We start from the raw sequence: 25,501 nt of genomic DNA, 5'->3' as shown, positions 1-25,501 counted from the left end.
TTTGGGTCATAGAAATACAAGGAACACATGAGAAGCAGAGCAAAACAAAAACCTCCTCCCATCCCGGCAAAACAAACCGAACACATGCCAACAAATTCCACAGTGGCTTATATGGAAGCATGCAAGACAGCGTTTATTTAAGTGACAGATGATGAAATACAATCTAAAAATGCCCCAGTGGTTTTGCGAGGGCATATTTGGCTGTGACAGTGGCAGTGACATAAGGACACGACTGGGGTTTAGTCACCCGAACCGGCGTTGCCACACGTCCTACGATGTGACCACTGCGCACGCTGCTCGCAGATGATTTGTCGGCCAGAAGGCCCAGGGCGCCGTCACAGTGCTGGGTTTTTGGAGCTAAGGCAGATCCACAGCGCCTGGAGAGGTCAGGAGGTGCTCGTGGTGTGAACCTGTCTGCCTTCCTCCTAAACCTAAAATCCTAAGGGAAACGGGATGTAAAAGGAAGCACAAGGAAGTGAGGTTACGTGTCTGGCCTTATGTAGTTGATCTATTTAAAATCATTTACCGGGGCGCCTGGGTGGCTCAGTTGGTTGGGCGACTGCCTTCGGCTCGGGTCATGATCCTGGAGTCCCGGGATCGAGTCCCACATCGGGCTCCCTGCTCGGCGGGGAGCCTGCTTCTCCCTCTGGCCCTCCCCCCTCTCATGTGCTCTCTCTCTCTCTCTCTCTCATTCTCTCTCTGTCAAATAATAAATAAATAAAGTTTCATTGGGTGCCTGGGTGGCTCAGTTGGTTGGGCGACTGCCTTCGGCTCGGGTCATGATCCTGGAGTCCTGGGATCGAGTCCCGCATCGGGCTCCCTGCTCAGCAGGGAGTGTGCTTCTCCCTCTGACCCTCCCGACCCTCTCCTCTCTCATGTGCTCTCTCTCTCTCTCTCAGTCTCTCCCTCTCAAATACATAAATAAAATCTTTACAAAAATTAAAAAAAAAATAAGTAAAATAAAATAAAATCATTTACCGGCTGTCAGCTGCTGCCTCAGGTTCATAATAGGAGAGTCAAGCTGTAAAAGATCTTAAGAGCTATTTACTCCAGCTCTCTCATTTTACAGATGAGAAGACTGAGATGCAGAGAGTGTAAGTGACTTGTTCTTAGTCTCTTACATGACATATGCGGACAGGAGGCTTTGCCTGGATTATAGCTAATGTTCTGAAGGTGATTTTAGGCAAGATCTTGGTTCCGGGGGCGCCTGGGTGGCTCAGTCGTTGGGCGTCTGCCTTCAGCTAGGGTCATGATCCCAGAGTCCTGGGTTCGAGCCCCGCGTCGGGCTCCCTGCTCCGCGGGAAGCCTGCTTCTCCCTCTCCCACTCTCCCTGCTTGTGTTCCCTCTCTCTCTGTGTCTCTGTCAAATAAATAAATAAAACCTTTAAAAAAACCAAAAAGATCTTGGTTCCGGTAAAACATAGCTGTAAGTAAAAATACACCCATGCATATATCCCTTTATGTACGTAGAGATAACACATCCCATATCTTTGCTCCGTGTAACCATTCACACTGCCACCTTTGTGCGCATGCACACACACACGCACGCACACGAGAAAAAGAAGACCACAAGCAAAGAGAGGGAGCATACTTTTAGATCTTGCAAGTTGAGGTTAAGGATGAAGGAAGCTGTCATGGGTTATGATGCCAGAAGCATTAGGAATTCCTCCTACTCCACCCCCTCACCCTCACCCCCACCAGAATACCTTGCCCACCTACGCACCCATACCTGAAATTCTTTTTTTTTTTTTTTTCCTGAAATTCTTTTTAAAAGGAATGAAGCTTTCTATTCTATAATGCTTGAAGTTCAGATAATTCTGGGACAGGTTACATTCTAACTGTTTGTTTGTTTATTTATTTATTTATTTATTTATTTATTTATTTATTTATTTATTTATTCATTCTTATGTTAATCCCCATACATTACATCATTAGTTTTAGATGAAGTGTTCCATGATTCATTGTTTGTGCATAACACCCAGTGCTCCATGCAGAATGTGCCCTCCTCAATACCCACCACCAGGCTAACCCATCCTCCCACCCCTCTCCCCTCTAGAACCCTGTTTGTTTTTCAGAGTCCATCGTCTCTCATGGTTCGTCTACCCCTCCGATTTCCCCCGCTTCATTCTTCCCCTCCCGCTACCTTCTTCTTCTTTTTTTTTTCTTAACATATATTGCATTTACATTCTAAGTGTTCAAAAGCTTGTAGATGACTGATGATGGGTTTTTTTACTGGGAGCAGATTCTGAGAGGAGACACTGAGTAGGAGAAACCTATCAGACCCTCACAGGGTAATGGATGAGGGGAAAAACAAACATAAGAGTTGTTGCAGTATCAAGATTTTTGCTTAATTATATTCGCCAGCTTTGTATTGGACCGGTCATGGATATTTCTTCCATGAATGTCAAAAGACCATGACTTAGCTTACTGCCTGACTCATCATGCATATTTGCTGTGGGTCATCGTAGAGTCCTTTAAGCTAGTTCTTTCTCTGGTGTCTGTCTTCATGAAGAGTGTGGGGTGAAGAAGTGGAGAAGATCGCACCATGAACTCAGTAAAATGCCGATCACCAGAAAATGGTTGATTCAAAGGGACAATTTTCAGCTTGAATGAATTCACTTGAAATGAATGCCAACCTTAACTGAATTAAGTTGTGCTCTTTCAAATCCACTGCTGTGAGTTTGGTAGACAATTGTCTGGATTTTCCATAGCTCCAAGCTAAAATCGTAGGTCAAACTGTGACTTCTGGAGCTTCCAACACTATTTTAATTTCTAACAATTTTTACTGAGTTTTGAGTCCGCCAGCTAATGTACAGACTCCTGTTAATGATGAGTGAATCAAAATAATTGATTCAGATGAACACCCACATATGTGGGTGCATCTCTAACCTTGTTTGAATTCTAGGTTCTATTGAATTTACTGGAAAAAAAACCCCACAAGTTTATTTTGGTATTTGTGATGATTGCTTCTTTTTTATCTGCCTTCAAGTACCATGAGACATCCCTGCTTATATAAATTTTATCACTTTAGTTTCCAAACAACAGGCACAAGGAACAAAAGTGCAGTCATAAAAAGACACAGCCTCACTCCCGTTAATATTGGAATGTCTGTTATTTTCAGGCAGTACTGATAGCCCAGCTATTTCCTGTGATTGGCTTTGGGAAGAGGTACCAAAAGTGTTTTCTTCTGACCCTATCATTTGAGAAAACCACTCTTAATCTATGTAAAGCCCTTACTTTCTGTAAATTAGTAAAAAACCTTTCCTAGACCCTTCAAGTGGAGATTTGAAGGAGAAGGTGCTCTTGGCTGGGGGAGGGGTGGGGGTTGCTATAAAATAAATAAGAAACACAGTCTTTGCCAACTGGAGGAGACAGTCAAGTTGTTGAGGTTAAAGTATCACAAAAAGAATAATTATAGTCCCAGGTACACAAAATATTGGAGCAAACTAAGTGGTGAGTGGGATTTAATCAACAAAGGCTTCTGAGCAAAGATAATTTTTGAGAAGGGTCTTTTCTTTAAACTGAAGAATAATTGGCATATAATATTGTATTAGTTTCAGGTGTATGATAGAGTGATTTGATATTTATATATACTACAGAATGGTCACCATAATAGTCTAGTTACCATCTGTCACCATACAAAGTTGCTACAATATTATTGACTATATTCCCTATGCTGAACATCTCCATGTCTTATTTATTTTATAACTGAAAGATTGTACCTCTTAGTTCCCTTTACCTATTTCATCCATCCGCCACACCTTCCCTTCTGGCAACCATCAGTTTGTTTTTTGTATCTATGAATCTGTTTCTGTTTCATTTGTTTGTTTTGTTTTTTAGATTCCACATATAAGTGAAAACATACAGTGTTTGTCTTTGTCTGAATTTCACTTAGCATCATATCCTCTAGGTCCACTCATGTTGCAGATGGCAAGATTTCATTCTTTTATATGGCTGAGTAATATTCCATAATATTTATATACACTATATCTATAAAACATCTTTTTTATTCACTCATCTGTTGATGGGCATTTAGGTTGTTTCCCTCTCTTGGCTAAATAATGCTTTGATGTAATGGTGTGCAGATGTCTTTTCGGATTAGTGTTTTTGTTTTCTTTGGACTAATACCTAGAAGTGGAATTGCTGGATCATATGGTATTTCTACTTTTAATTTTTTAAGGTACCTCCAAACTGTTTTCCATAGTGGCTTCACAAATTTACATTTTCACCGACAGTGCATGAGAATTCCCTTTTCTACACATCCTCACCAACACTTGTTATTTCTTGTCTTTTTAATATACTAACCTTTCTGATGGGGGGAGGTGATATCTCATTGTGATTTTGATTTGCATTTTCATGTACCTGTGGACCATTTCTATGTCTTCTTTAGAAAAGTGTTTATTCAGGTCTTCTACCCATTTTTTATTCAGATTTTTTTTTTAATTGAGTTGTATGAGTTCTATAGAGATATATTTTGGATTGAACCTCTTATCGGATATATCACTTGCAAATATCTTCTCCCATTTAGTAGGTTGCCTTTTTGTTTGTTTATGGTTTCCTTCAATGGGCAATAGCTTTTTAGTTTGATATACTCCCATTTGTTTCCACTTTTGTTCTTGCCTGTTGAAACAGATCTGTCGCATTAAGAAAACAAAGGATAAAAATCATATGATCATCTCAGCAGCTGCAGGAAAAGCATTTGACAAAATTCCACACCCACTTAAGATAAAAACTCTCAACAAAGTGGGCATAGAGGGAATGTACCTCAGCGTAATAAAAGCTATACATGACAGACCCACGGCTAACATCATACTCAGTGGTGAAAAGCTGAAAGCTTTTCTTTTAAGATCAGAAACAAGACAAGGATGCCCACTTTTGCCACTTTTATTGAACATAGTATTGGAAGTCCTGGCTGTAGCAATTATGCAAGAAAAAGAAAGAAAACACATCCGAATTGGAAAGGAAGAAGTAAAACTGTCATTATTTGCAGATGACATACTACTTACTGAAAATCCTAAACCCTCCACCAGAAATCTATTAAAACTAAAAAATGAATTTATTAAAGTTGCAGGATACAAAATCAACACACAGAAATGTGTTCCTATATACTAATAACTATCGGAAGGAGAATTTAAGGAAACAGTTCCATTTACATTTGCATCAAAAAAAGAATAAAATAGCTAGGAATAAATTTAGCCAAGGAGGTGAAAGACCTATACTCTAAAAACAAGACATTAATGAAGGAAATTGAAGATGACACAAATAAAGAAAACAAGCACAAATATGATTATTGCAAATTATATTACTGTACTTACACTCATCCTATTTAAAATACCAACATTGTGGGTTTAATTAAGTTTATTATTATTTCTATGTGTCTTTGTATACCTTATAACCTAGGGTTATAGATCTACTTATTTAAATTATTTGCAGGGGTTTCAGGATTATTTTTTGAATCTTCTTGGGGTTGTGTAATCTTTACAGATCCACAAACCAGTGGCTTCTCAGAACTGCTGGGCTTACACAATCTGAGTTGTTGACTGTTGGGGTCTTGGTTGCTTTTTCCACAGTGATTCAGATCTGCGCCACTGGTAAGCAGTCAGTTGGGTTTTTTTTTTTTTTTAAGGGTTAAATTTCACTCAGTTATTAAAATTTAACTCATTTCCAAAAAATGCCTCCTGCCTTGGTTTCATAGAAGTTTTCTTTGTGATCTGGTTTCTCTCCACTGGGCATGTTCTTTGTAAAACATTGCTTAGGCAACATGGCATACTCTTCAGTCTGTTATTGTGTTATATTGACCTGCCCTGGTATTAGAGCATGTCCTTGTTGCTGCCCTTCCTACACTTGTGCTGCGTGGGCTCTCTTAAGGCCCTGAACAGCCATTCCTGCTTTGGGTACAGTTCCTAGTTTTTTTAGCACTAGTTGCCTTCCTCCTTATTTAATGCAGTTCCATGGATTAAAACCAACCATATCCTATTATGTTCATGCTTCTTTTATTTCATAACTGCCTTTTGCCCTTTATATTAACTTTTCTCTTTTAAAATCATAATGGTCTTTCCCTAACTCAGCTTTTTCCATTTAACCGTAATTTTATTTTCCTTGTGATGCCTAAATACATAATCACAGTTTGGCTATTAGGAATCCCTATAGGCACTCCTTTGTCCCTTCTAGCATTGCCCCCTGACATTTTTTAAAAGAGCCTAGTTTTCTGGTAACAGCTGGATATTTCACAGCTGTTTTGTGTTCTCTGCCTCATGAACTGGAATCAGATTACCTTTCAAAGATTCCTCTTTTTTCATAGTGGAGAATTGGAACATAGACCAAAATCTGGGCTCTAGAGGTACACATGAAAGTTAGTAATGCATCTAAGAGCTACTGTTTGGTGGTTGGAAAAATCTGCCTTTTTGAGGTTATGGGAAAAGGTTACCCATAACCTTTTCCCAGTTTGACATATCATGCTTCTGTCCTTTAGTTTTATTATAGTATCAGATTTTATGTGTCTTCAAGACTCTCTACTGCACTGAGCATAAGCATTTTGTTGTGGGAAGAGATTCTATTTGGGTAGGGGGAATGTTTATTTATGTTGCTAGCAGGCTGGTAGAAGGAATCAGATGAAGACTTGGGCACTGGGGAGTAGCGCCTGACTTCTAGAACCCTCTTTCATTGCTAGGACTCCAGTGTGCTCACCCTTCTCCTCATGTGCCCTGGGTTCTTCAATAAATTTATTCTTCAAGCTGCCAGAAATTGCAGCTTTCTCAGGGGAATTAGTACTATTCTTCCTTCATCTGGCCCGCATCTTTCTCTGGACCCAACCCCTCCATCTTTTTGGGGTCTGCAGGGTGAGTTGCCTGACATGCTCATGAGGTCAACAAGGCCGGCTCCCTGTATCTTTATGAAGGGCCTGGATGCTTCTTTCTGTTCTGCTTGTGGTTAACAGAGCTGGCTAGATAGTGTTTAAGTTGTTTGTCCCAAATATTGGAAACCTGAAACTTTTCCAGAATAGTCATTCTGTCCTATGTGGAAAATTCAAGTATAGATTACTTTCCTGGATGAAGATACATGCACAAAGCAGGTGCTGATAATGGTATTATTCACATAAACCCCAGGCAATGTGGAGACCAGCATTAATTGTGTATAACCTTAATTATGTAGAGAACTTGTTTGTGGGCTTTATAATGCTGATGGAGAAAGCTCTCAATATATGGTCATTTATTGATGATGGTCCTAAGATTCGTCACTGACTTTTTCCTGGATCGGATACAGTAGTATATCAAATTCAGAAAGTGGTATCTGCAACATGTTCCTAAGAACATTCTGCTCAAATGTCCAAGTACTTCAAGCAATTCCAGTAAAGTGAGCATATTAGTTTTCTATCGCTGTGTAACGTATTACCACAAACTTACTAGCTTCTTAGCTCCGTTTCTGTAGCAGTCCAGGCACAGCACAGCTGGTTTCTCTGCACTCAGGCTCACTCGAAATCAAGATGTTGGGCATGGTTGTGGTTCTTACCTGGGGCTCAGGATCCTCTTGAGCAGCTCACTAGTTGTTGGCAGAAGTAATTTTCCTGTGGTTGCAAAAGGACCATCGTCCCCATTTTCCTGCTAGCTGTCAGCCAATGAGCACTCTCAGCTCGCCCAGTGCTGTGCCATGTGGCCCCCATTTCAGTTCACAGCATGACATGTTTGCTTTCTTCCAGGCTACCCAGATCACATCTCTCCTTTTCTCCTGCGACTAGCTGAAGGAAACGCTCTGCTTTTAAAAAGCTCGCCTTGGTTGGGTCAGGCCCACTCAGGATAATCACCCATTTGCCACATCACAGAATGTAATCATGGGAGTGATATCTCATCGTATTCACACTCAAAGGGGAGGGGATTATTCAAAGGTGAGAAATTTGCGTTGGGGTATAGTCATGAGCATCGCTGCCTTCCAAAGGTGAGGGACATGAGGTGTTGTTTTAGAATTCTGCCTATTACAAGGAGCTTGTCGTTAAAAAAACAAACAAACAAACAAAAAAAACAAAAAAACTTTTGTTGCTAGTATTTTATGCACAGATATGTATGTTTATTATTTTTTGCGTCAAGACTGCTATCTTTTTGACAGTAGCTTTTGGATAAGAAATGTTTCAGAGCTTCAGTCCTTTTAGCAACAGCAAGAAGACTGCTTATTTGAACGAACTTTCTCACATCTGATACATTAATTTGACAGAACCTTAATGAGCTTTCTGGTGGGCCAGGCACTGAGTGAGGCACGGTAGGAAAAGGATGCAGTAATGTGGACAACCTTGTTGCCTGCATGGAACTGGGTAAGAAGATTCTGAGTCTCAAATGTGCTCTGCAAATGTGTATTTGCAGAGTACCCGGAAAGCGTGGTACTCTGCAAACCACTGTGGCCTACAGATACGTTTTAAAATGATCATATGAAGTAGGAACTAACTATCAAGAAATATGTTGTGAATGTAGCAAAGAAAATCACAACCATAGGCATGTTTCCATATAAGTATGCTATTTCCAAGAAGTTTGTTTTATGTTCATGATAGTTTTCTGCTTGTATTTTGTTGTTTGTTAGTAGAGGGCAAAATGATAAATGTGAAGTGCTTAAGAATGTTTGTGGGAAATATTTAGAGTTTAGGAAATTTTGTTGAAATACTCTTTCCCTTCAAAATTAGGAAAAGACTGCCACTCTTCTGCCTTAATGGTAGAACACTTTAGAGAAGCTGGTTTTCCACAGTGCGTAGTTCACACTGATTTTTACAATTATCAAGTGTGCTATAGTCAGGTCTGTGAAATGAGAGGCGACCTGACTGAACATGTAAGTGTAGGGCCCTTAATATAAAGCATGAGGAAAGACATAAGCAGTACATTCTGTAAGAATATCTCTTGTTTAAATTGTACAGATTCAGAGGATTTATCCAAATATCCAGTTAGGGTACATCTGTCTCCAAAACTTAACAGATAACCTTGCGAGTCTTAGTTTTGCCAGAACTGTTAGCACAAAGAACGGCAAATGAAAGGTTTATATGGGTTTATGTGATTTTGTGAACTCGTTAAGAATTAAGTTCATTCTTTCCGCTTTGATGGTGCCCTTACAGCTCTTCTTTCCTCTGCTGACACGTTGAAGTGACATTTGTCATTTAGCCCTTGCTAATATTTTTTGCTGTAGCTGTGTTGGTGTACATGTGTTACGGATTTATACTGCATCGTTAAATTTCCCCCATGTATCTAGAAAAAGTTTTTCACACATATTTCCTATAAATATAGAGAAAAACCAATATTCTATCTGATAAAATATATTTTACTAAGACGGTTTAAAGACCTTGAATAAGAAATAGAATGTAGGGTTAAATGGAATGTAGGGTTAGCTCCATATTCTCCTTTGCAAAACTAAGAGATGTTTCTGTGGCGCTCTGCTTCCTGGTACTATTTTCAAGGATAGAGTTGTAGTCCAGATATGGTCGCTATTTTCCCATTATCCATGTATCAGTTCAGTCCACATATGTACCTTTTTATATTATCATTTTATATACATTTATTACCTCATTTGATTTATATATGCATATGTAAATCTTCTTTTAAATTAAGAAACTAGTAATATTTTATGGCTGAAACAGAGATTAGCTTCTTCCCAAAAGTGTCACAGTAAATTGAAAAGACCCATGAATTGGTTTCTTTCTTTCTTTTTTTTTCTTTTTTCTTTAGGTTTCACTTCTCTCAGCCATGTTTTGTAGTTCCTGTGTATAGATCTTGCGCATATTTGGTCAGAATTATCATTAAATATTTAACATTGTTGTGAATTGTTTTTTATTTTATTTATTTTTCATAAATTGTTTTTTTAATTTAAATTTCTAATTGTTGCTAGTATCTAGAAATAGAAATGCTTTTGTTTATTGATCTTCTGTCTTGCACCCTTGATAACTTATTTATTAATTCTAGTGGGTTTTTTTCTGTAGATTTCACTGGATTTTCTACATGGATGATAATATCTTCTGTGAATAAAATCAGCTTTACTTCTTCCTTTCCAGTGTAGATGCTTATTATTTCTTTTCTCCTGCCTTGTGGCATTGTCTAGAATGTATAATACAATGTTAAATCAGATTAGAGTGGACATCTTGATTTGTTCCTGTTCGTAGGAGAAGGTTTTCAATTTCTCACCATTAACTTTTATGTCACTCTACTTTTTTTGTAGATACCTTTTAATCAGCTTGAGGAAATTTTCTATTTTTTTAAAAGTTTTTATTTTAATTTCAGTTAGTTAACGTACAGTGTTATATTAGTTTCAAGTGTACAGTATAGTAATTCAGCACTTCTATACATCACCCTGTGCTCATCACCACAAGTGCACTCTTTAATCCCCATCACCTATTTCACCCATACCCCCACCCACCTCCCCTCTGGTAACCATCAGTTTGTTCTCTATAGTTAAGAGTCTGTTTCTTGATTTGTCTCTCTTATTTTTTTCATTACTTGTTTGTTTTATTTCTTAAATTCCCCATATGAGTGAAATCATACAGTATTTGTCTTTCTCTGACTTATTTCATTTAGTATTATACTCTCTAGCTCTGTCCATGTTGTTGAACATGACAAGATTTCATTCTTTTTTATGGCTGAGTAATATTCCAGTGTATATATATACCACATTTTCTTTATCCATTTACCTATCAGTGGGCACTTGGGCTGCTTCCATATCTTGGCTATTGTAAATAATGCTGCTATAAACACAGGGGTCCATGTATCCCTTTGAATTAGTGTTTTTGTATTCTTTGGGTAAATACCCAGTAGTGTGATTGCTGGATGATAAGGTATTTCTAATTTTAACTTTTTTTTTTTAAGATTTTATTTATTATTTATTTGAGAGAGTGAGAATGGAGAGAGAGGGCAAATGAGAGGGGGGAGGGTCAGAGGGAGAAGCAGACTCCCTGCCGAGCAGGGAACCCGATGAGGGACTCGATCCCGGGACTCCAGGATCATGATCTGAGCCAAAGGCAGTTGCTTAACCAACTGAGCCACCCAGGCGCCCTATTTTTAATTTTTTGAGGAACCTCGTGCTGTTTTCCACAGTGGCTTCACCAGTTTGCATTCCCACCAACAGTGCACAAAAGTTCCTTATTCTCCACATCCTCGCCAACACCTGTTGTTTCTTGTGTTGTTAATTTTAGCCATTCTGTGTTTCTATTTTTAATTGGTTGAGTTTTTATCATAAATGGGTACTGGATTTTGTCAGATGCTTTTTCTGAGTCTATTGAGATGATCATATGATTAAAAATATCTATGTATTAGTCATTTATTGCTGCATAACAAATTATCCCAAATCTTTTTTTTATATTTATTTTTTTATTCTTATGTTAATCCCCATACATTACATCATTAGTTCTAGATGAAGTGTTCCATGATTCATTGTTTGTGCATAACACCTAGTGCTCCATGCAGAATGTGCCCTCCTCAATACCCACCACCAGGCTAACCCATCCTCCCACCCCCCTCCCCTCTAGAACCCTGTTGGTTTTTCAGAGTCCATCGTCTCTCATGGTTCGTCTACCCCTCCGATTTCCCCCGCTTCAATCTTCCCCTCCCGCTACCACCTTCTTCTTTTTTTTTTTCTTAACATATATTGCATTATTTGTTTCAGAGGTACAGATCTGAGATTCAACAGTCTTGCACAATTCACAGCGCTTACCAGAGCACATGCCCTCCCCAGTGTCTATCACCCAGTCACCCCATCCCTCCCACCCCACCCCCCACTCCAGCAACCCTCAGTTTGTTTCCTGAGATTAAGAATTCCTCATATCAGTGAGATCATATTATACATGTCTTTCTCTGTTTGACTTATTTCACTCAACATAATACCCTCCAGTTCCATCCACATCGTTGCAAAAATTATCCCAAATCTTAACATCTTGAAAGAACAAACATGGTTTATCTAACATTTTCTGTGGGTCTAGAATTCAGGTACTCCTTAGCTGGATGTCTCTGGCTCAGGGTCTCTCTGAAGTTTTGATCAAGGAGTAGGCCAGAGCTGTGGTTATACTTGAAAGCACAGATCATGTTGGTGTTTTCAGGCCCCAGTCTTTCTGCACATGTGCCTCTTGACAGGGCTGCCTCATGGCATAGCAGCTGGCCTTCCTTAGGGCTAAGTGATCTGAGAGAGAGGGAAAGAGTACCTATACAGAAGCTCAGTCTTTTTATTATTATTTCTCTGAAGTGATATTCCATGATTTCTGTCATATCCTATTTATTGGATACAAGTCCAAAAGTAGCCCACATTCAAGGACTAAATGAGAGTGTGAATACCTGGAAGTGGCCATCACTGGGAACCATTTTAGAGACTTCCTACCGTTCTTTATTAAAATGGTAAACTACACATTGTGTGTGTGTGTGTGTGTGTGTTTAGAGAGAGAGAGAGTGCTCGTGAATGGGAGTGGGGGGAGGGGCAAAGGGAGAGGGAGAGAGAGAATCTCAAGCAGGCTCCACACCCAGTGCGGAGCCCAATGTGGGCTTGATCTCACAACCCTGAGATATGACCTGAGCTGAAATCAAGAGACGCTTAACCAGCTGAGCCACCCAGGCGCCCCTAAAATGGTAACCTACACATTTTTGAATGTTAAGCCCACCTCACCTTCCTGGGATTAATTCTACTTTTTCATGATTTATTATCCTTTTTGCGTACTATTGGATTAAATTTATTAGAAGTGTGCCAATGATTTCTACATCTATATTCATGAGAGCAATCAGTCTGTAATTTTTTTATAATATTTTTGTCTGGTTATAGGGTTGGAATGATGCTTGTTTCATATAATAAGTTGGAAAGTATTCTTGCCTCTTTAATTTTTTTTTTAAGAGTTTCTGTAGAATTGGGTGTTATTCCTTCCTTAGTTGTATGGTTTACTTTGCCAGTAGTGTCGCCTAACCCTTGCTTTTTCTTTGTTGAAAGGTTTTTGGCTACAGATTTAATTTCTTTAATAGACATAGATTTATTTAGTTTATCTGTTTCTTCTGGAGTGAGCTTTGGTAGTTTTTGTCCTTCAAGGAATTTGTTTCATCTAAGTTGCTGAATTTATTGGCATAAAGTTGTTCATAATTATCTGTAGGTCTGTAGTGATATCACGCCTCTCCAATTTCTGATATTGGCAGTATTTGTTTTTATATTTTGTCCTTATCAGTCTGGCTAGAGGTTTGTTTATTTATTTTTTAAAAAATCCTCTCTGAAAACGAACCAACCAGCTTTTGGTTTCATTGATTTTCTTTATTGCTTTCTATTTTCTATTTCATGTATTTACATTCTTTTTGTTTGTTTATTTGTTTGTTTTTAAAGATTTTATTTTATTTATTTGAGAAAGAGAGTGAGAAAGAGAGCACAAAAGGAAGTAGGGTCAGAGGGAGAAGCAGACTCCCTGCCGAGCAGGGAGGCCGATGCGGGACTCGATCCCGGGACTCCAGGATCATGACCTGAGCCGAAGGCATTCTCTTAACCAACTGAGCCACCCAGGCGCCCCTCATGTATTTACCTTCTGATATTTATTCATTATTTTCATTCTTCTCCTTATTTTGAGTTTCAGTTGCTCTTTTTTTTTTTTGTATTTTAAGGTATAATCACATTGCTTGGAGACCTTTCTTCTTTTCTACTATATGCATTTAGTACTATAGATTTTCTCCAGTTGAAGTACTACTTTAGCTATATTCTACCATTTTGATATTTTGTGTTATTTTCATTTAGTTCAAGATACTTTCTAATTCTCCTTTTGTATTATTTAGTTTCTAGATATTTACTCTCATACTTATCTTTTAAATCCCTCTGGCTCCGTGCTCACTTCGGCAGCACATATACTAAAATTGGAATGATAAATCCCTTCTGGCTCCTTTTTAAGGTATTCTCTTTATCACTGGTTTTAAGCAATTTGATTTTGATGTGCCTTCATGTTTTTTCTTTTTGTGTTTCTTATACTTGGGGTCTGTTGACTTCTCCGGCCCATGTGTTTATACATTATTATAATCTACTTGCCTCAGTGATGTGGGTGGTTTCACATCCACATCACATCTATTGCCTCTTACTATCACATCCTTAAGAAGAAAACATAAATCCTTAAAAATATTGAGTGCATCTCATCTACTTGTGATAAATTGTTAGTTTTTGATCATGGGTAGAGGAATCTGCCTTAAATCTTTTCAAGACACCTTCAACAGTATTGTGGTTTGCTAAAAAGTATGATGATATCCTTCTCACTTGACTTAATTAAAATTCACCCTGTGCTTTGCAGTTGAGTCATACTCTTGGGACAGAGCTGATGCTTAAGATTTATTTTTTTTTTTTTTTTAAGATTTTATTTATTTGTTTCACAGAGACAGAGAGCAGGAGTGGTTGGGGGGAAGCAGAGGGAGAGGGAGAAGCAGACTCCCCTACTGAGCAGGGGCCTGATGCAGGACGCTGGGATCATGACCTGAGCCAAAGGGAGACAACCAACTGAGACACCCAGGCACCCCAAGATTTAATTAAACTTTTTTTGTTTGTTTGTTTAAAAATTTTTAAGGAAGGGCATAATTTAATTATATGTACTTTCCTGCTCTAGCAGTTTTAAAAAATTACATTGTCAGACATGTTTATTATACAATTCAAACAATACAGGGCATATAAAAAGTTAGTAATCTTACCCTTTACCAATTCAATTCCACATGTCTGGAGGTATCTTATGTTAACAGTTTGGTGTGTTTTCTTCTATTCCTTTCACTGTGCTCATACATACACATATAAATATTTATGTCTATGTCTGTTTCTGTGTGTCTGTATATATATATCCGTATCTATATCCAAACACGTAGATACATGTATTCCTCATGTGGAATCATCCTATACATAATACTCAGATACTTTATATTTTTATTTTAACAATATGGGATTTTCTTCTGTTTTCCTGCTTTTATTTTTTATTATTTTTTTTTTTTTTAAAGATTTTACTTATTTATTTGACAGAGACAGAGATAGCGAGAGCAGGAACACAAGCAGCAGGAGGGGGAGAGGGAGAAGCAGGCTTCCCCCCGAGGAGGGAGCCCGATGTGGGACTCGATCCCAGGACCCTGGGATCATGACCTGAGCTGAAGGCAGACGCTTAATGACTGAGCCACCCAGGCGCCCTGTTTTCCTGCTTTTAAAAATAAAGATATGAAAACTTCAGAGCAAGAAAAAACTTTAAAAGCAATTTCAGAATTACCTTTTCTCTAGAGAGAACAATAAAATTTACCTAACTTCACAGACAAGCGAGGTGCCATAAAATTATTTAATAAGAACAACATAGTCTCCAGAGTATAGGAAGAATGAAAGGCTGAGAACGTAGAGTAGAAAACAATGGGGCAAAAGTCAGAGACTAAAATAAAATGCAAGAGTGGGGCAGGCAGGGCCAGAGAATGAGGGAAGTTGGGAAGCAAATAGGGGTCTTGTGGATTTTGAAATGAGCGTTATTCAGTGTTTCTCTTTTACGGTATTATTTCTTTATATTCATTAGTTTTGGTATTAGAAAAAATACTGTTTTCAATTTTTCAACATCTCTAACCATTAGCTCTTTTATATGCACAAGTTTTATATTCCAGTTTGGAGATGAACTTCGGATGGGACAGATTTACTTTTGAAATACATGGTGATCTTTTTCTCTAGCTGTGTTAGCTGCTTCCATGATGACTCATCAGTTAAAACACCCATCTGATTTAGCTCAACTGATTTTTAAAAAATTATTATTATTAAGGCAAGTTGTCCAACTTCCTAATGATTCAGAATCATTGCACTTGCGGGCAGGTGGTAAAATGTGTGACAGGGTTCAAGAACCACATTAGGGAACTAGTACCCTAAACCTTAATCTTCCCATTTTATGGATAACATTTTTAGTGTCTGCCCTAAATGAGTAGAAGTGGAATAATTATGAGGAATTTTTTCATACTGGGATTTAAGCTGGTATAGCTTTCAGAATGCGGACTTTCTGAGCATTTTCTGAAATGGAAATTAGCAGGCTCTCTAGAATAATAAATCACGTGTTTCATGATATTAAAGCTTCAAGTGGGTAGTTCTGAATTTCTTTCTTTCTTTCTTTTTTCCTAGATATGTGTCACAAAGATGTCTACACGGAACTGCCAGGGAATGGATTCAGTGATCAAACCCCTGGACACAATTCCTGAGGATAAAAAAGTCAGGGTTCAGAGGACGCAGAGCACCTTTGACCCATTTGAGAAACCCGCTAATCAAGTAAAGAGGGTGCATTCAGAGAACAATGCTTGCATTAACTTTAAGTCCTCCTCCACTGGCAAAGAGTCTCCAAAAGTTAGGCGGCACTCCAGCCCCAGCTCGGTAAGTGCAGTCTTCTTAACCAGCGGGGAAGCAGAAGGAGTATCCCTCCAACAGTTGTGGCCCGCTGTGCTGAAAGAGGGCAAGTGGCTTTATCAGTGCATTATTATGCACGCTCTCTCAGGGTGGTTTAGTGTTTTTTTTTTGGGGGGGGAGAGCACAATCTATATACAGACTCTTTATTCATAAGTACCCAGCAAGCAAATGAGAAATGATTCAACTTATTTTTGGAAAAAAAAAATTTTTTTTTCTAGTTGTTTCCAGTTAGAGGATTTATAATTAAACATCCTTTGGTATTTCAAATCCTTGGAAAAGGATATTGAACTTTACTGTTTTTGCGGGCAATATAGTTTTGAGTTCAGTAGATTCACAAAGAATGTTGTTTCAGAGTAAAGGTTCAAATTTATTTACTTGTCCTCTTCCAGTTTGTTTTCAGTGTAAATGTTTTAAATTTAAGAGCTAGATGTTGAAATTGGTCTTTTTAAGGAAAAGTCCTATTCATCATAATGAAATTTTCTTACACTAGATTAAGGCAAGTTTTGCCTTTTGACCTAAGGAGGTGTAAAGTTCTGAGGTAAATGCTGCTTTTTGACTGTAAAATTTTTACTGAAACTTTTATTTCCAAAACCGGCCTTCATTTAACCTTGTAAAAACCCTTATGATCTTTTAAAGTTAAGTAATTTTCAGATTTAACTTACACTTAAGAACCTTTTGAGTAGATGCTCGAAGAGTTTAAAAGGTAAGAGGAGAATGCTAAGATAATTTTGATTCTATCATCCTGCTAAGAAACATGCAATTTTATAAATATTACATTTGATGAGGGCAAAGCAGAGCCAGAAATGTCAACTGCTAGAGGAGTATTGACACTTCAGTTAAACTGTATGACACTGCACATATCTGGTCACATTTTGTGTTAATGAAGCCAAAATAAATATTAGCAATGCAGCATTTATGAGGAGCATTGATTATCTGCTTTTTTCCCAAACTGACCCCATAGTCTTGTCTATGAGTGCAAGGTAGCATCCGTCTAGGTCACAGACACATCACTAACTTCTGGGAGAACTTTTAGATTTAGTAGCATTTTAGAAGAAATGAAAGAAGTTGTTGAGAATGATTAAGCCTATGTTATGGAAAGAGAGTTGTAGACATTTTACTATATAGTTATCATAATATTATTATATATCAGCCTAAAATGATATATAGAAATTGGCATTTTCAGATATTGCAATCAGGCATACTTGTACTAAAGAATTATTTACCTTTTATCTGAAATTTAAATTTAGCTGTCATGTATTTTTTCTCAATACTAGTTATAATCTACTGGTGTATTCCTTCTTATGTTGCTCAGATTCTTCCTACTTTAACCATTGGGAGCTCTTTCAGTTTGGCTCCTGTGCCTTTTTGAAATGTCTTTGTCCCTCTGTTTTTGGAACATGTCCTTACCTTCTGGTCCTCCAAGACACTTTTGGCTGATGTTGTATTTTTCCCAACCCCAGACCTAAAACCAGCCATTTCTCCAAAGAATCTCAGTTCCTTTTATTGGAGAGTGGTAGTTAGAAACCAAGATGTGGGTGCTGGCTATGCTTGGTGCTACCAGGGGTCATGTAGATTTAAAAGTCAGTGCGTACATCATAATATAAGTGATAACCATGGAGTTTCCATATTTTTAATATTTAATAAGAAATTAGTTTCAGTTTTTATCAAGGTAAGTTGAGTGTTACCTGATGCTTTTTGTATTTCTCTCTCTCTCTCTTTAAAGTTGCATTTTATCTTTATTAAAGTCATGCTTGAACATAGCTTAACAGATCAGATAGACAAGTCTGGGGGGATGGCAGTGGCCTAGGTTTTGAAACTCAGAACAACTAGTATAGTAAAACCAGAGCCAGTGGATAATATTGGCAACAAATACAGTTGACAAGTATTTCTGTGAACCTCAAAATAGGAGTGAGGAGGGGAACAAACCATGAGCAGTTTTCAGAACTGCATGGTGTTAGGAAGGGTGAGGATGGAAGCTCAGGGAAGGGAAAGAACTCCTCTCTGAAACTCTACTCTCATAGCCCCCCTCCCCCCTCCATTGCCATCAGGTACATACTGGCTGCTTGTTGGGACATTCTTAGGACAGTGGCAGCAACTGGGAGGGACTTTGATGGCTTCTGTGAGTAGGTGAGTGCAAGGAGACCAGGGTGGGTTACTGATACTGGAATAGTCTACTGGCCTTTCTGTGACTCCTCTAGAACGTCACATTGAAGCCCTGAAGACCTTTCCAGGACGAAACCCTGCCCTGAATGGAAAGTGCGGAAGTAGGCTTCTGTGTAGGTCACATTCAGTGGGGGCAAAGGAAATGGATGGTCCAGAAAGAAATGTTGGAGCAAAACAGTTGAGGGAAGATCTCAGTGTGTGTGCTAGTTTGTCTTTATTTTTTAACTTCGTGAAACGGATGAAAGAACTTTATTTTAGGAAGCTAGAAAGGCTATCTTGGCCACACCCCTGCCTTAAACTACTGAATAATTCATTTTACTTAAAATAACCAATAGAAAAATTAGTGGTTGAATCTTATACAAAACCATGAGGAAAAAAAGAAGAGAAAAAGGAGCAGAATAACATCTTTACAGATAATGAAGTCAAGCTAGAAGGAGGTGAAATTATCTTTATTTGCAGATTTTTGATGATGTATCTGGAAAATCCAAAAGAATCAGTGAAAATACTCTAAACAGTGAGAGAAGTTAGCGAAATAGCAGGCTAAAAATTAACATACAAAACCCAAGAGAAACCTTTATAAAAGTGAGAATCATTATTGAAAACTGGTAACTAAAGCAAATAACTAAACATTTATTTTCTGTGATTCCTACATGAAATTGACCTCATGGTAACCTAGTTTTGATGGGGGGGGTTGTGAATTTGTCTTTTAGAAATAATCCCACTAATACATCAAGAAAAAATAATATATTTAGGAATCACAATTTGGTAATCCCTGAGGAGTTAGTACATGTAGGTAATGATTGTCAGTACCTGCTGACATCACCAAGAGAGATAGCCAGACATTGTGATGTCCTAATGGAAGTTTACGCAAAGCACCTGCAAAATTCAGCCCGAATCTGAGCAGGGCTCTAGATATAATAACCACTGGAACACATCAAGAGAGGATTTTCCCTGTTGTGTTCCTATCCCCAAATATATTTCCCCTACTTTCTGGCTTTTAATATATGGCATTTGTAATCTTGTGATGCTGTAAATGCTATTCATAGCAAGGCCACATGATATACTATGATTGAATTTCTTTCTCTGAAGAACTTTCTAACATTCATTTTTTTCTTGAAGTATAGTTGACACACAATGTTACATTAGTTTTAGGTGTACAACTTAGTGATTCAACAACTCTATCCTTCTTTGCATAACTTTCAGATTTTCTTAGTCATAATTGCTTCCTCTTCATTTATTCATAATTGATATAATGATTTATTATAATTTCAATTACAAATTGAGGTCCCAGATTATTTGGTAAAACTATAAAACTTATTAAGCAAATCAGAAATCAGGTAACTTATCAGTTTTTCTTCCCCCTGAGATTGTCCTCGACGTTGTCAATCCTAATCCAGTCTGGACCACTTGATCTCCAAGCCTGCTATCCTGAGGCTTCCCTTCACTGGCTTCCTGAGAAGTTTCTTTTCCCTCATTTTTGTGTTAAATGCCTATGCTTTGGGTTATGTGTTTTTCTTGTTCTTGGTTTATGTCATTGCACATATGACCGTACCTTTATTTATACTTGGTAACTTGATTAATAATCTGGGTATAGGATTCTAGTTTAGAAAATAAATTTTTTCATAGCCTTTTGAAGACATTGCATTGTTCTTTTCTAGGTCCCTTTATTGTTATTTTAAGCCCTAGACTATTCTGATTCCTAATTCATTCTTTGTGGAAACTTCTAGAACTTTGTTTTCATCCCTGATGTGGACCTTTTTCTCGGTACTCAGGGAATCTTTTCAATTTTGAAATTAATTTCTTTCAATTTCAGAAAATATTCTTTTATTATTAACTCATTAATTTTCTTTTTGGTTTTCTCTGCTTTATGGATATTTAAAAAAAATTTTTTAATGCTTCAGTTAAATTTTTAATTGATGCTAACATTTATTTCCAAAAGCTCTTTCTTATTCCTCATATGTTCTTTTGAAAATCAATCTGTTCTTTTTCAATGAATAATATATTGTCTCTGTTTTTGAATATGCTAGATGTAGCTTAGGGGAATTTTGAAGAGGCTTTTTTTTTTTTACTACCTAAATGATCTCGAGTTTCCTTTGAGTTCTTTGTTTTGGTTTTTGTTTGTTTGTTTGTTTGTTTGTTTTGGTTTCTGCCTTGCCTGTTGAGATTTTTAATTTTGGTGAGTCTAGATCATGCCTTTGGAAAGAACTCTTGACTGAGTTCATATTATGAATAGTGTACAAAAAAGTTCATAGGAATTTCTTTGTGCCACCAGTGCTTGTCCACTGGGGGAGGCCTCAGCGTAGGGAATATCAGAGAAGACCTAGTCATTTCATAGGAGGACTATTAGATGTCAGTATCAATCCATCTTTTTCCTTGGCTGAGTTGATCCCCCAGAGCAAATTTACCTAGGATATGAAAGCTTAAATGCTATTTTTCTGAGATGATCAAGAAGGGGCCCAGGGTCTCCCAGTCCTACACAAACTTTCTTCTGCTTTGTTTTCATTCAGTATGACTCTTCATCCTGATTTCCACTGTACTTGGTGTCCCAGTTCTGACCTGTCTGGTTCAACCTCTTCAGAGAATAAGCCTCTGCTGGGGATCACGGTAGGGCATACACCTGTCTGAGAGAGGCAAGTTCCCAGGGAAAGGACCTGTTCCTTAAACCCACTCTGACTAAGCACTTTGCTTTTGGCCTCTCGTTGAAGTTCAGCTTCCAGTTCTTGAGTGTTTCTGGGATTCTGAAGTATGAACTGAGTTCGTTCTTGGTTTACGCCTTTGGTCATCGTCCTTGTCAGCAGCCTCCCATCCATTTGTCTCCCGTCTCCAAACTTTTGTTTGTATCTTGTCTGCAATCTTCTTACTTGTTCTATTTGCCCTTGTGAGTTATGACTTTACTGTCAGTTTAGTAGATTGGTGAGGGCAGAGATAAGTACATGTGTTAAAACCACCATGTTTAACTAGAAATTTCCACTGTTTCGCTCCTATTGTTAACTTCCTTTAAGATTCTTTTTCTTGAGTTTCTTACTGGGCTTACCCTTTCCTATTCTACCCCAGGAAGTCTTTCTTATATATCAGACCACTTATATTACTTTGTGTTGAAACTGCTTTGCTTTCTTTTCTTTATAGGAGTTTTTGTCTCCATTCAGTATGCCTTAGAAAAAATGTCTTTGCTCTTTTCTCCTCAAGTTGGAAGTGGTTTCTTTTCTCTTTTAGCTTGGTGCTATAATACTCTGTTTTATTCTGAGTCCTTTCTACCTTCTGCCTTTTTGTTCTCTTCCCTATTGCGATGGAAGAGGGTATTTTATGATACTCTATTTATGGAAAGACCTTTTTCCTTTGGACTCCTCATTGGGCAGAAAATGGAGGCAGTAACACATCTTGTGTAATACCACTCTATAGCCCATCTGATAGTGTATGGGTTTGCTCATTTCATACCCACAGGCATGGGAGTTTTAGGACAGATTTTGTTATACAAATTTTTAAAGGCTAATAGGCCTCAGAATAGTCCCTTTACCCAAGGGCCAGCAAGATTAATGCCATATCTTTATTCTATTGTTATTTCTTTGAAGTATTAGTTATCTTGAATAGGCTCCAAGAACACACTTGAGAAGGAGGGAGAAAGTGAGCAGAAGTGTGGCACTGTGCTGAGTCCCTGTTTTAGTGAGGACAACAGGATAGCTGTTCTTGTTTCTCGGGATTACTGTGGTGGATGTACTGTATGGTACCACGTCTTCCCAACTGCCCTATTCACACAGTGGTCATTGCTAGGAATCATGACTGAAATCAAGAAACCAAGAGTACCTTGACCTCAGAGACCGTCCGCATTCATCTGTATACTTCCTGGATTTGTTTAGACGGTGGCACTTTAAAATTCAGGCAGAATCTAAAGAATGTGATTTTATTTGAATTGGTCTATTTCAAGAGGTATTTGACAGCTTTTCTTTGCTTCAGACATTTCTTGAGTGCCTGCTCTTGTGGGCCTCGTCCCTGCGTAGTGTTTGGTACTGTCACTGACAGGGCGAAGCTTTCTTTCCCTTTTCCCTCCCACCCCCTCCATCCCAGCTGTGCTCCTCAACAGCTAGAGCTATTGGAAGTGCTATGGGAGACTGCCTGTCTTGCTCGCCCAATTTAGAAGGGATTTCATTGAGCTGTGCTATCATAAGCGAAGCTTAAAGAGAACATATTTTCAGAAATTCATATTTAGATTAAGGTCTATACATTTCACCACAGAGTCCTCCAAATGTACCTCCTCCCATCTCCAGATAAATCTATATCCCATGATACGCAGGCCCAATCTGAAGAGAGGAAGAAGGTGCACACTTGAGAGTCCCACTTCACTTCTCAGGGGTTTATCCTTGAGCGGCGGGGTCTTATCTTGGCATTGCCTCCTTCTTGTGCTGACTAGAACGTTCCTAGAGAGAACCAAGCCCCCTCGTTAGGTTGTTACCACCTGTGGTGCTTGGGTCTATCTCTCTGTGTAGCATCTAGATCTATTTTGTAACCAAGTTATCCATCAACTGTGGATTACCTTAGTGTGACTTTATAATTGGGCTAGAAATACAGGGTGCTAGAGCCTCTTTCTGAGATCAAAGGCAGAAGAAAAATTAGCAAAGGAAGATTTCACTTGAAATTCTTGTTTAATGAGGCCTCATGAATCCTTCCCACTTTACCCTCACATCCACTCTCAAAATTATAGTATAATACAGTAGTGCAGATTGTGGTTTTCCTGCAATTCAGGCTGTCATCAGTAACGTTAAGCAAGGGGTTAATATATGAAGGTTAAAATCAGTTTTCAATGAATTCAGTATGAAACTGTGGACATTCCTATAGCCATGTCATGGTATCATTAGAATGGACATAGAAGTATACTCATGCATTTTATAAAAATGCAGTTCAAAAATACATCCCTGCTTTTAGGAATGGGGTTTCAGTAGATGATAAATTTAAGCATAATTTAATGCCTGTACTATGAGGATTAGGTCTTTGTGGGAAGATTCCACCAGTGCAGTAGTGGTAAAGAGAATAGGTCCTTGATTCTAATTAACTTGGTTTGAATTCTAGCTCCGCCTTTAGCTACAGGATGTTAGATGAGTTATTTACTTCTCCAGTCTTTAAAATCTTCATGTTCAAATGAGGATACTAATAGACCAACCTCAGGGTGATGTTATACGGATTAAATTTAGGTGCTGTATTTGAAGTGATTAGCTCAAAGCCAGGCACTTAGCAAACACTTGATATTAACTAGCTGTCATTGTTAATTACACAAACAATGAACTAGAACTAGCAAAGGCCATGAGCATCTCCTTCATGGCAGGATGGCAGGCACCATTCAGCTGGAATATTATCTTCATTTTTTCATTATCTATGCCAATGTTCCCCTCCACTGGTCCATACAATTGATGGTTCTCTGTACCTTTATTCTATTTTTTACAAAAAAATGTATTTACATTATTTCATTAAATTCCACATCTCTGTGCAGTTAGTGTGTTGGTTAGTAATTGCTGATTAGCCCTCTGTATTTCCAGTTTTCTAAAGTGCTGTCTCAAGCCTGCGATCTAAGTAGGGAAGTGATAAGCAGAGAATACTTGCCCCACAAAACTGTTTCCAATTCACCCATGCACCTGACCACAAAGAGCCAAAGATAATATTTAGGATTGACTACACATGGGTTTGATCTAGCATTTGTTTAAATGTTGATGATTTAATAAGGTTGTGAGAAAAAAAAAATAGGCAAACTCAAAGCCTGAACTTTAATTATCAAACAAAATAGGACCTCTCATTCTGAATTATTCTTAATTTCATCCGTTTGATGGGAAGGATTTTATTATTGGCCTCTTTAATGACTTAGCAGTTGGATTCCTTATTCATATGCATAGTAATTACAGATCAGAACATTTCTAATTACTTAAAATAGGGGGACTCACTTTATAAGAATCTGACTCCTAAAGCTCAGACTATCTTAAGACATGCCCTATTCCATAGGCCCATTCTTTTTTAGATAAAATTTTTTAGAGAGACATTATGTGTGTATAGAGCTATGAAGCTAGCATGATTGATCTGTAGATTACAGTGTATTTCTACAATGTATACATATCAGTTTCACAGGGAAAATAACATTGTCTTAGCATCAAATGTGGCAAAATATTAATTTTCTGCCATCACAATATTAATAGGGTGTATATGAACCATGGTAGTTAGTGCATCCAAATCCATTTAATTAGATAGAGTACTTTGTGCCATTAGCATCTTCTTTTACTTGATTTTTCTTGTGAATAAGTGTTTTTTTTTTAAAGCATATTCTTGTTTTTCTGATTTCTTCAGTTCTATTTCTTCAAGTAGTACATTTAGTGTGGTCTGTATCTTAAAACGATTATATCAACTCTGATATATAAGGCAGTTGATAAAGAGTGAAATATTTTAGAAAATTATTTGTGCCTTTTCAGGAGGAAAAAATACTGGCGTCCTCTTCCTACCAGTTTTGTGTGACTATGTCTTGTACTTGCTATAAATACGCATTAGCAGTTTATCTCCTAATAGGAGTAAAGGGGTAATTTTCTGCTGCTGCTTTTTTTCTTGAACATAGATTAGATTTATTCTTAAAGGAGCACAAAAGCAAACACAGACTTCTCATTCTAATTTTAAATAATTTAGAGTGGAACTGTGAACACAATATTTTCCCCATTGAAGATCATTTTATACTGAAGTTTAATATAGGTTTTAAAATTTCTATTTAAAACTTGGGCTCAGGAGGGTGATGGTAAAGTGTGACATTCGCAAGCTGTTTCCCGGTGATGAAAAATGCATGAGAACATAACCCACACAGAACTAGTCAGGCGATTTTGAATGTAATTTTCCATTAAGTTTTACTTGATTCAACTCAACACATGGTTTGTACCTTACAAGTTTCTTGAAGAAAAGAATACGTGGTCCATTGTTTTTATTAATCCCTTCTTAGTATGTCTAATTCGTATTACTTTCGACCTTTC

At 37.8% G+C, this 25,501-nt stretch overlaps 1 protein-coding gene across 6 annotated transcripts in view; it reads left to right on the top strand.

Moving 5' to 3' along the window:
* The window catches only part of CDK14 (cyclin dependent kinase 14), a 550,615-nt gene that overhangs the window by 118,689 nt on the left and 406,425 nt on the right, over positions 1-25,501 (top strand). For all 6 annotated transcript variants that reach the window (XM_054505309.2, XM_054505308.2, XM_064575299.1 and 3 more), the window contains one exon: positions 16,074-16,319. In XM_054505309.2, the coding sequence (XP_054361284.1) occupies positions 16,074-16,319 (246 nt within the window). The remainder of the gene's footprint in view (positions 1-16,073; positions 16,320-25,501) is intronic.

This window comes from Mirounga angustirostris, unplaced genomic scaffold, assembly GCF_029215605.1.
Source record: "Mirounga angustirostris isolate CCGP_5_RB_7025 unplaced genomic scaffold, mMirAng1.0.hap1 SCAF_12, whole genome shotgun sequence".
Lineage (NCBI taxonomy): Eukaryota > Metazoa > Chordata > Mammalia > Carnivora > Phocidae > Mirounga > Mirounga angustirostris.
Note: the sequence above shows the minus strand (reverse complement) of the source record. Positions and strands in the feature narration are given on the sequence as shown.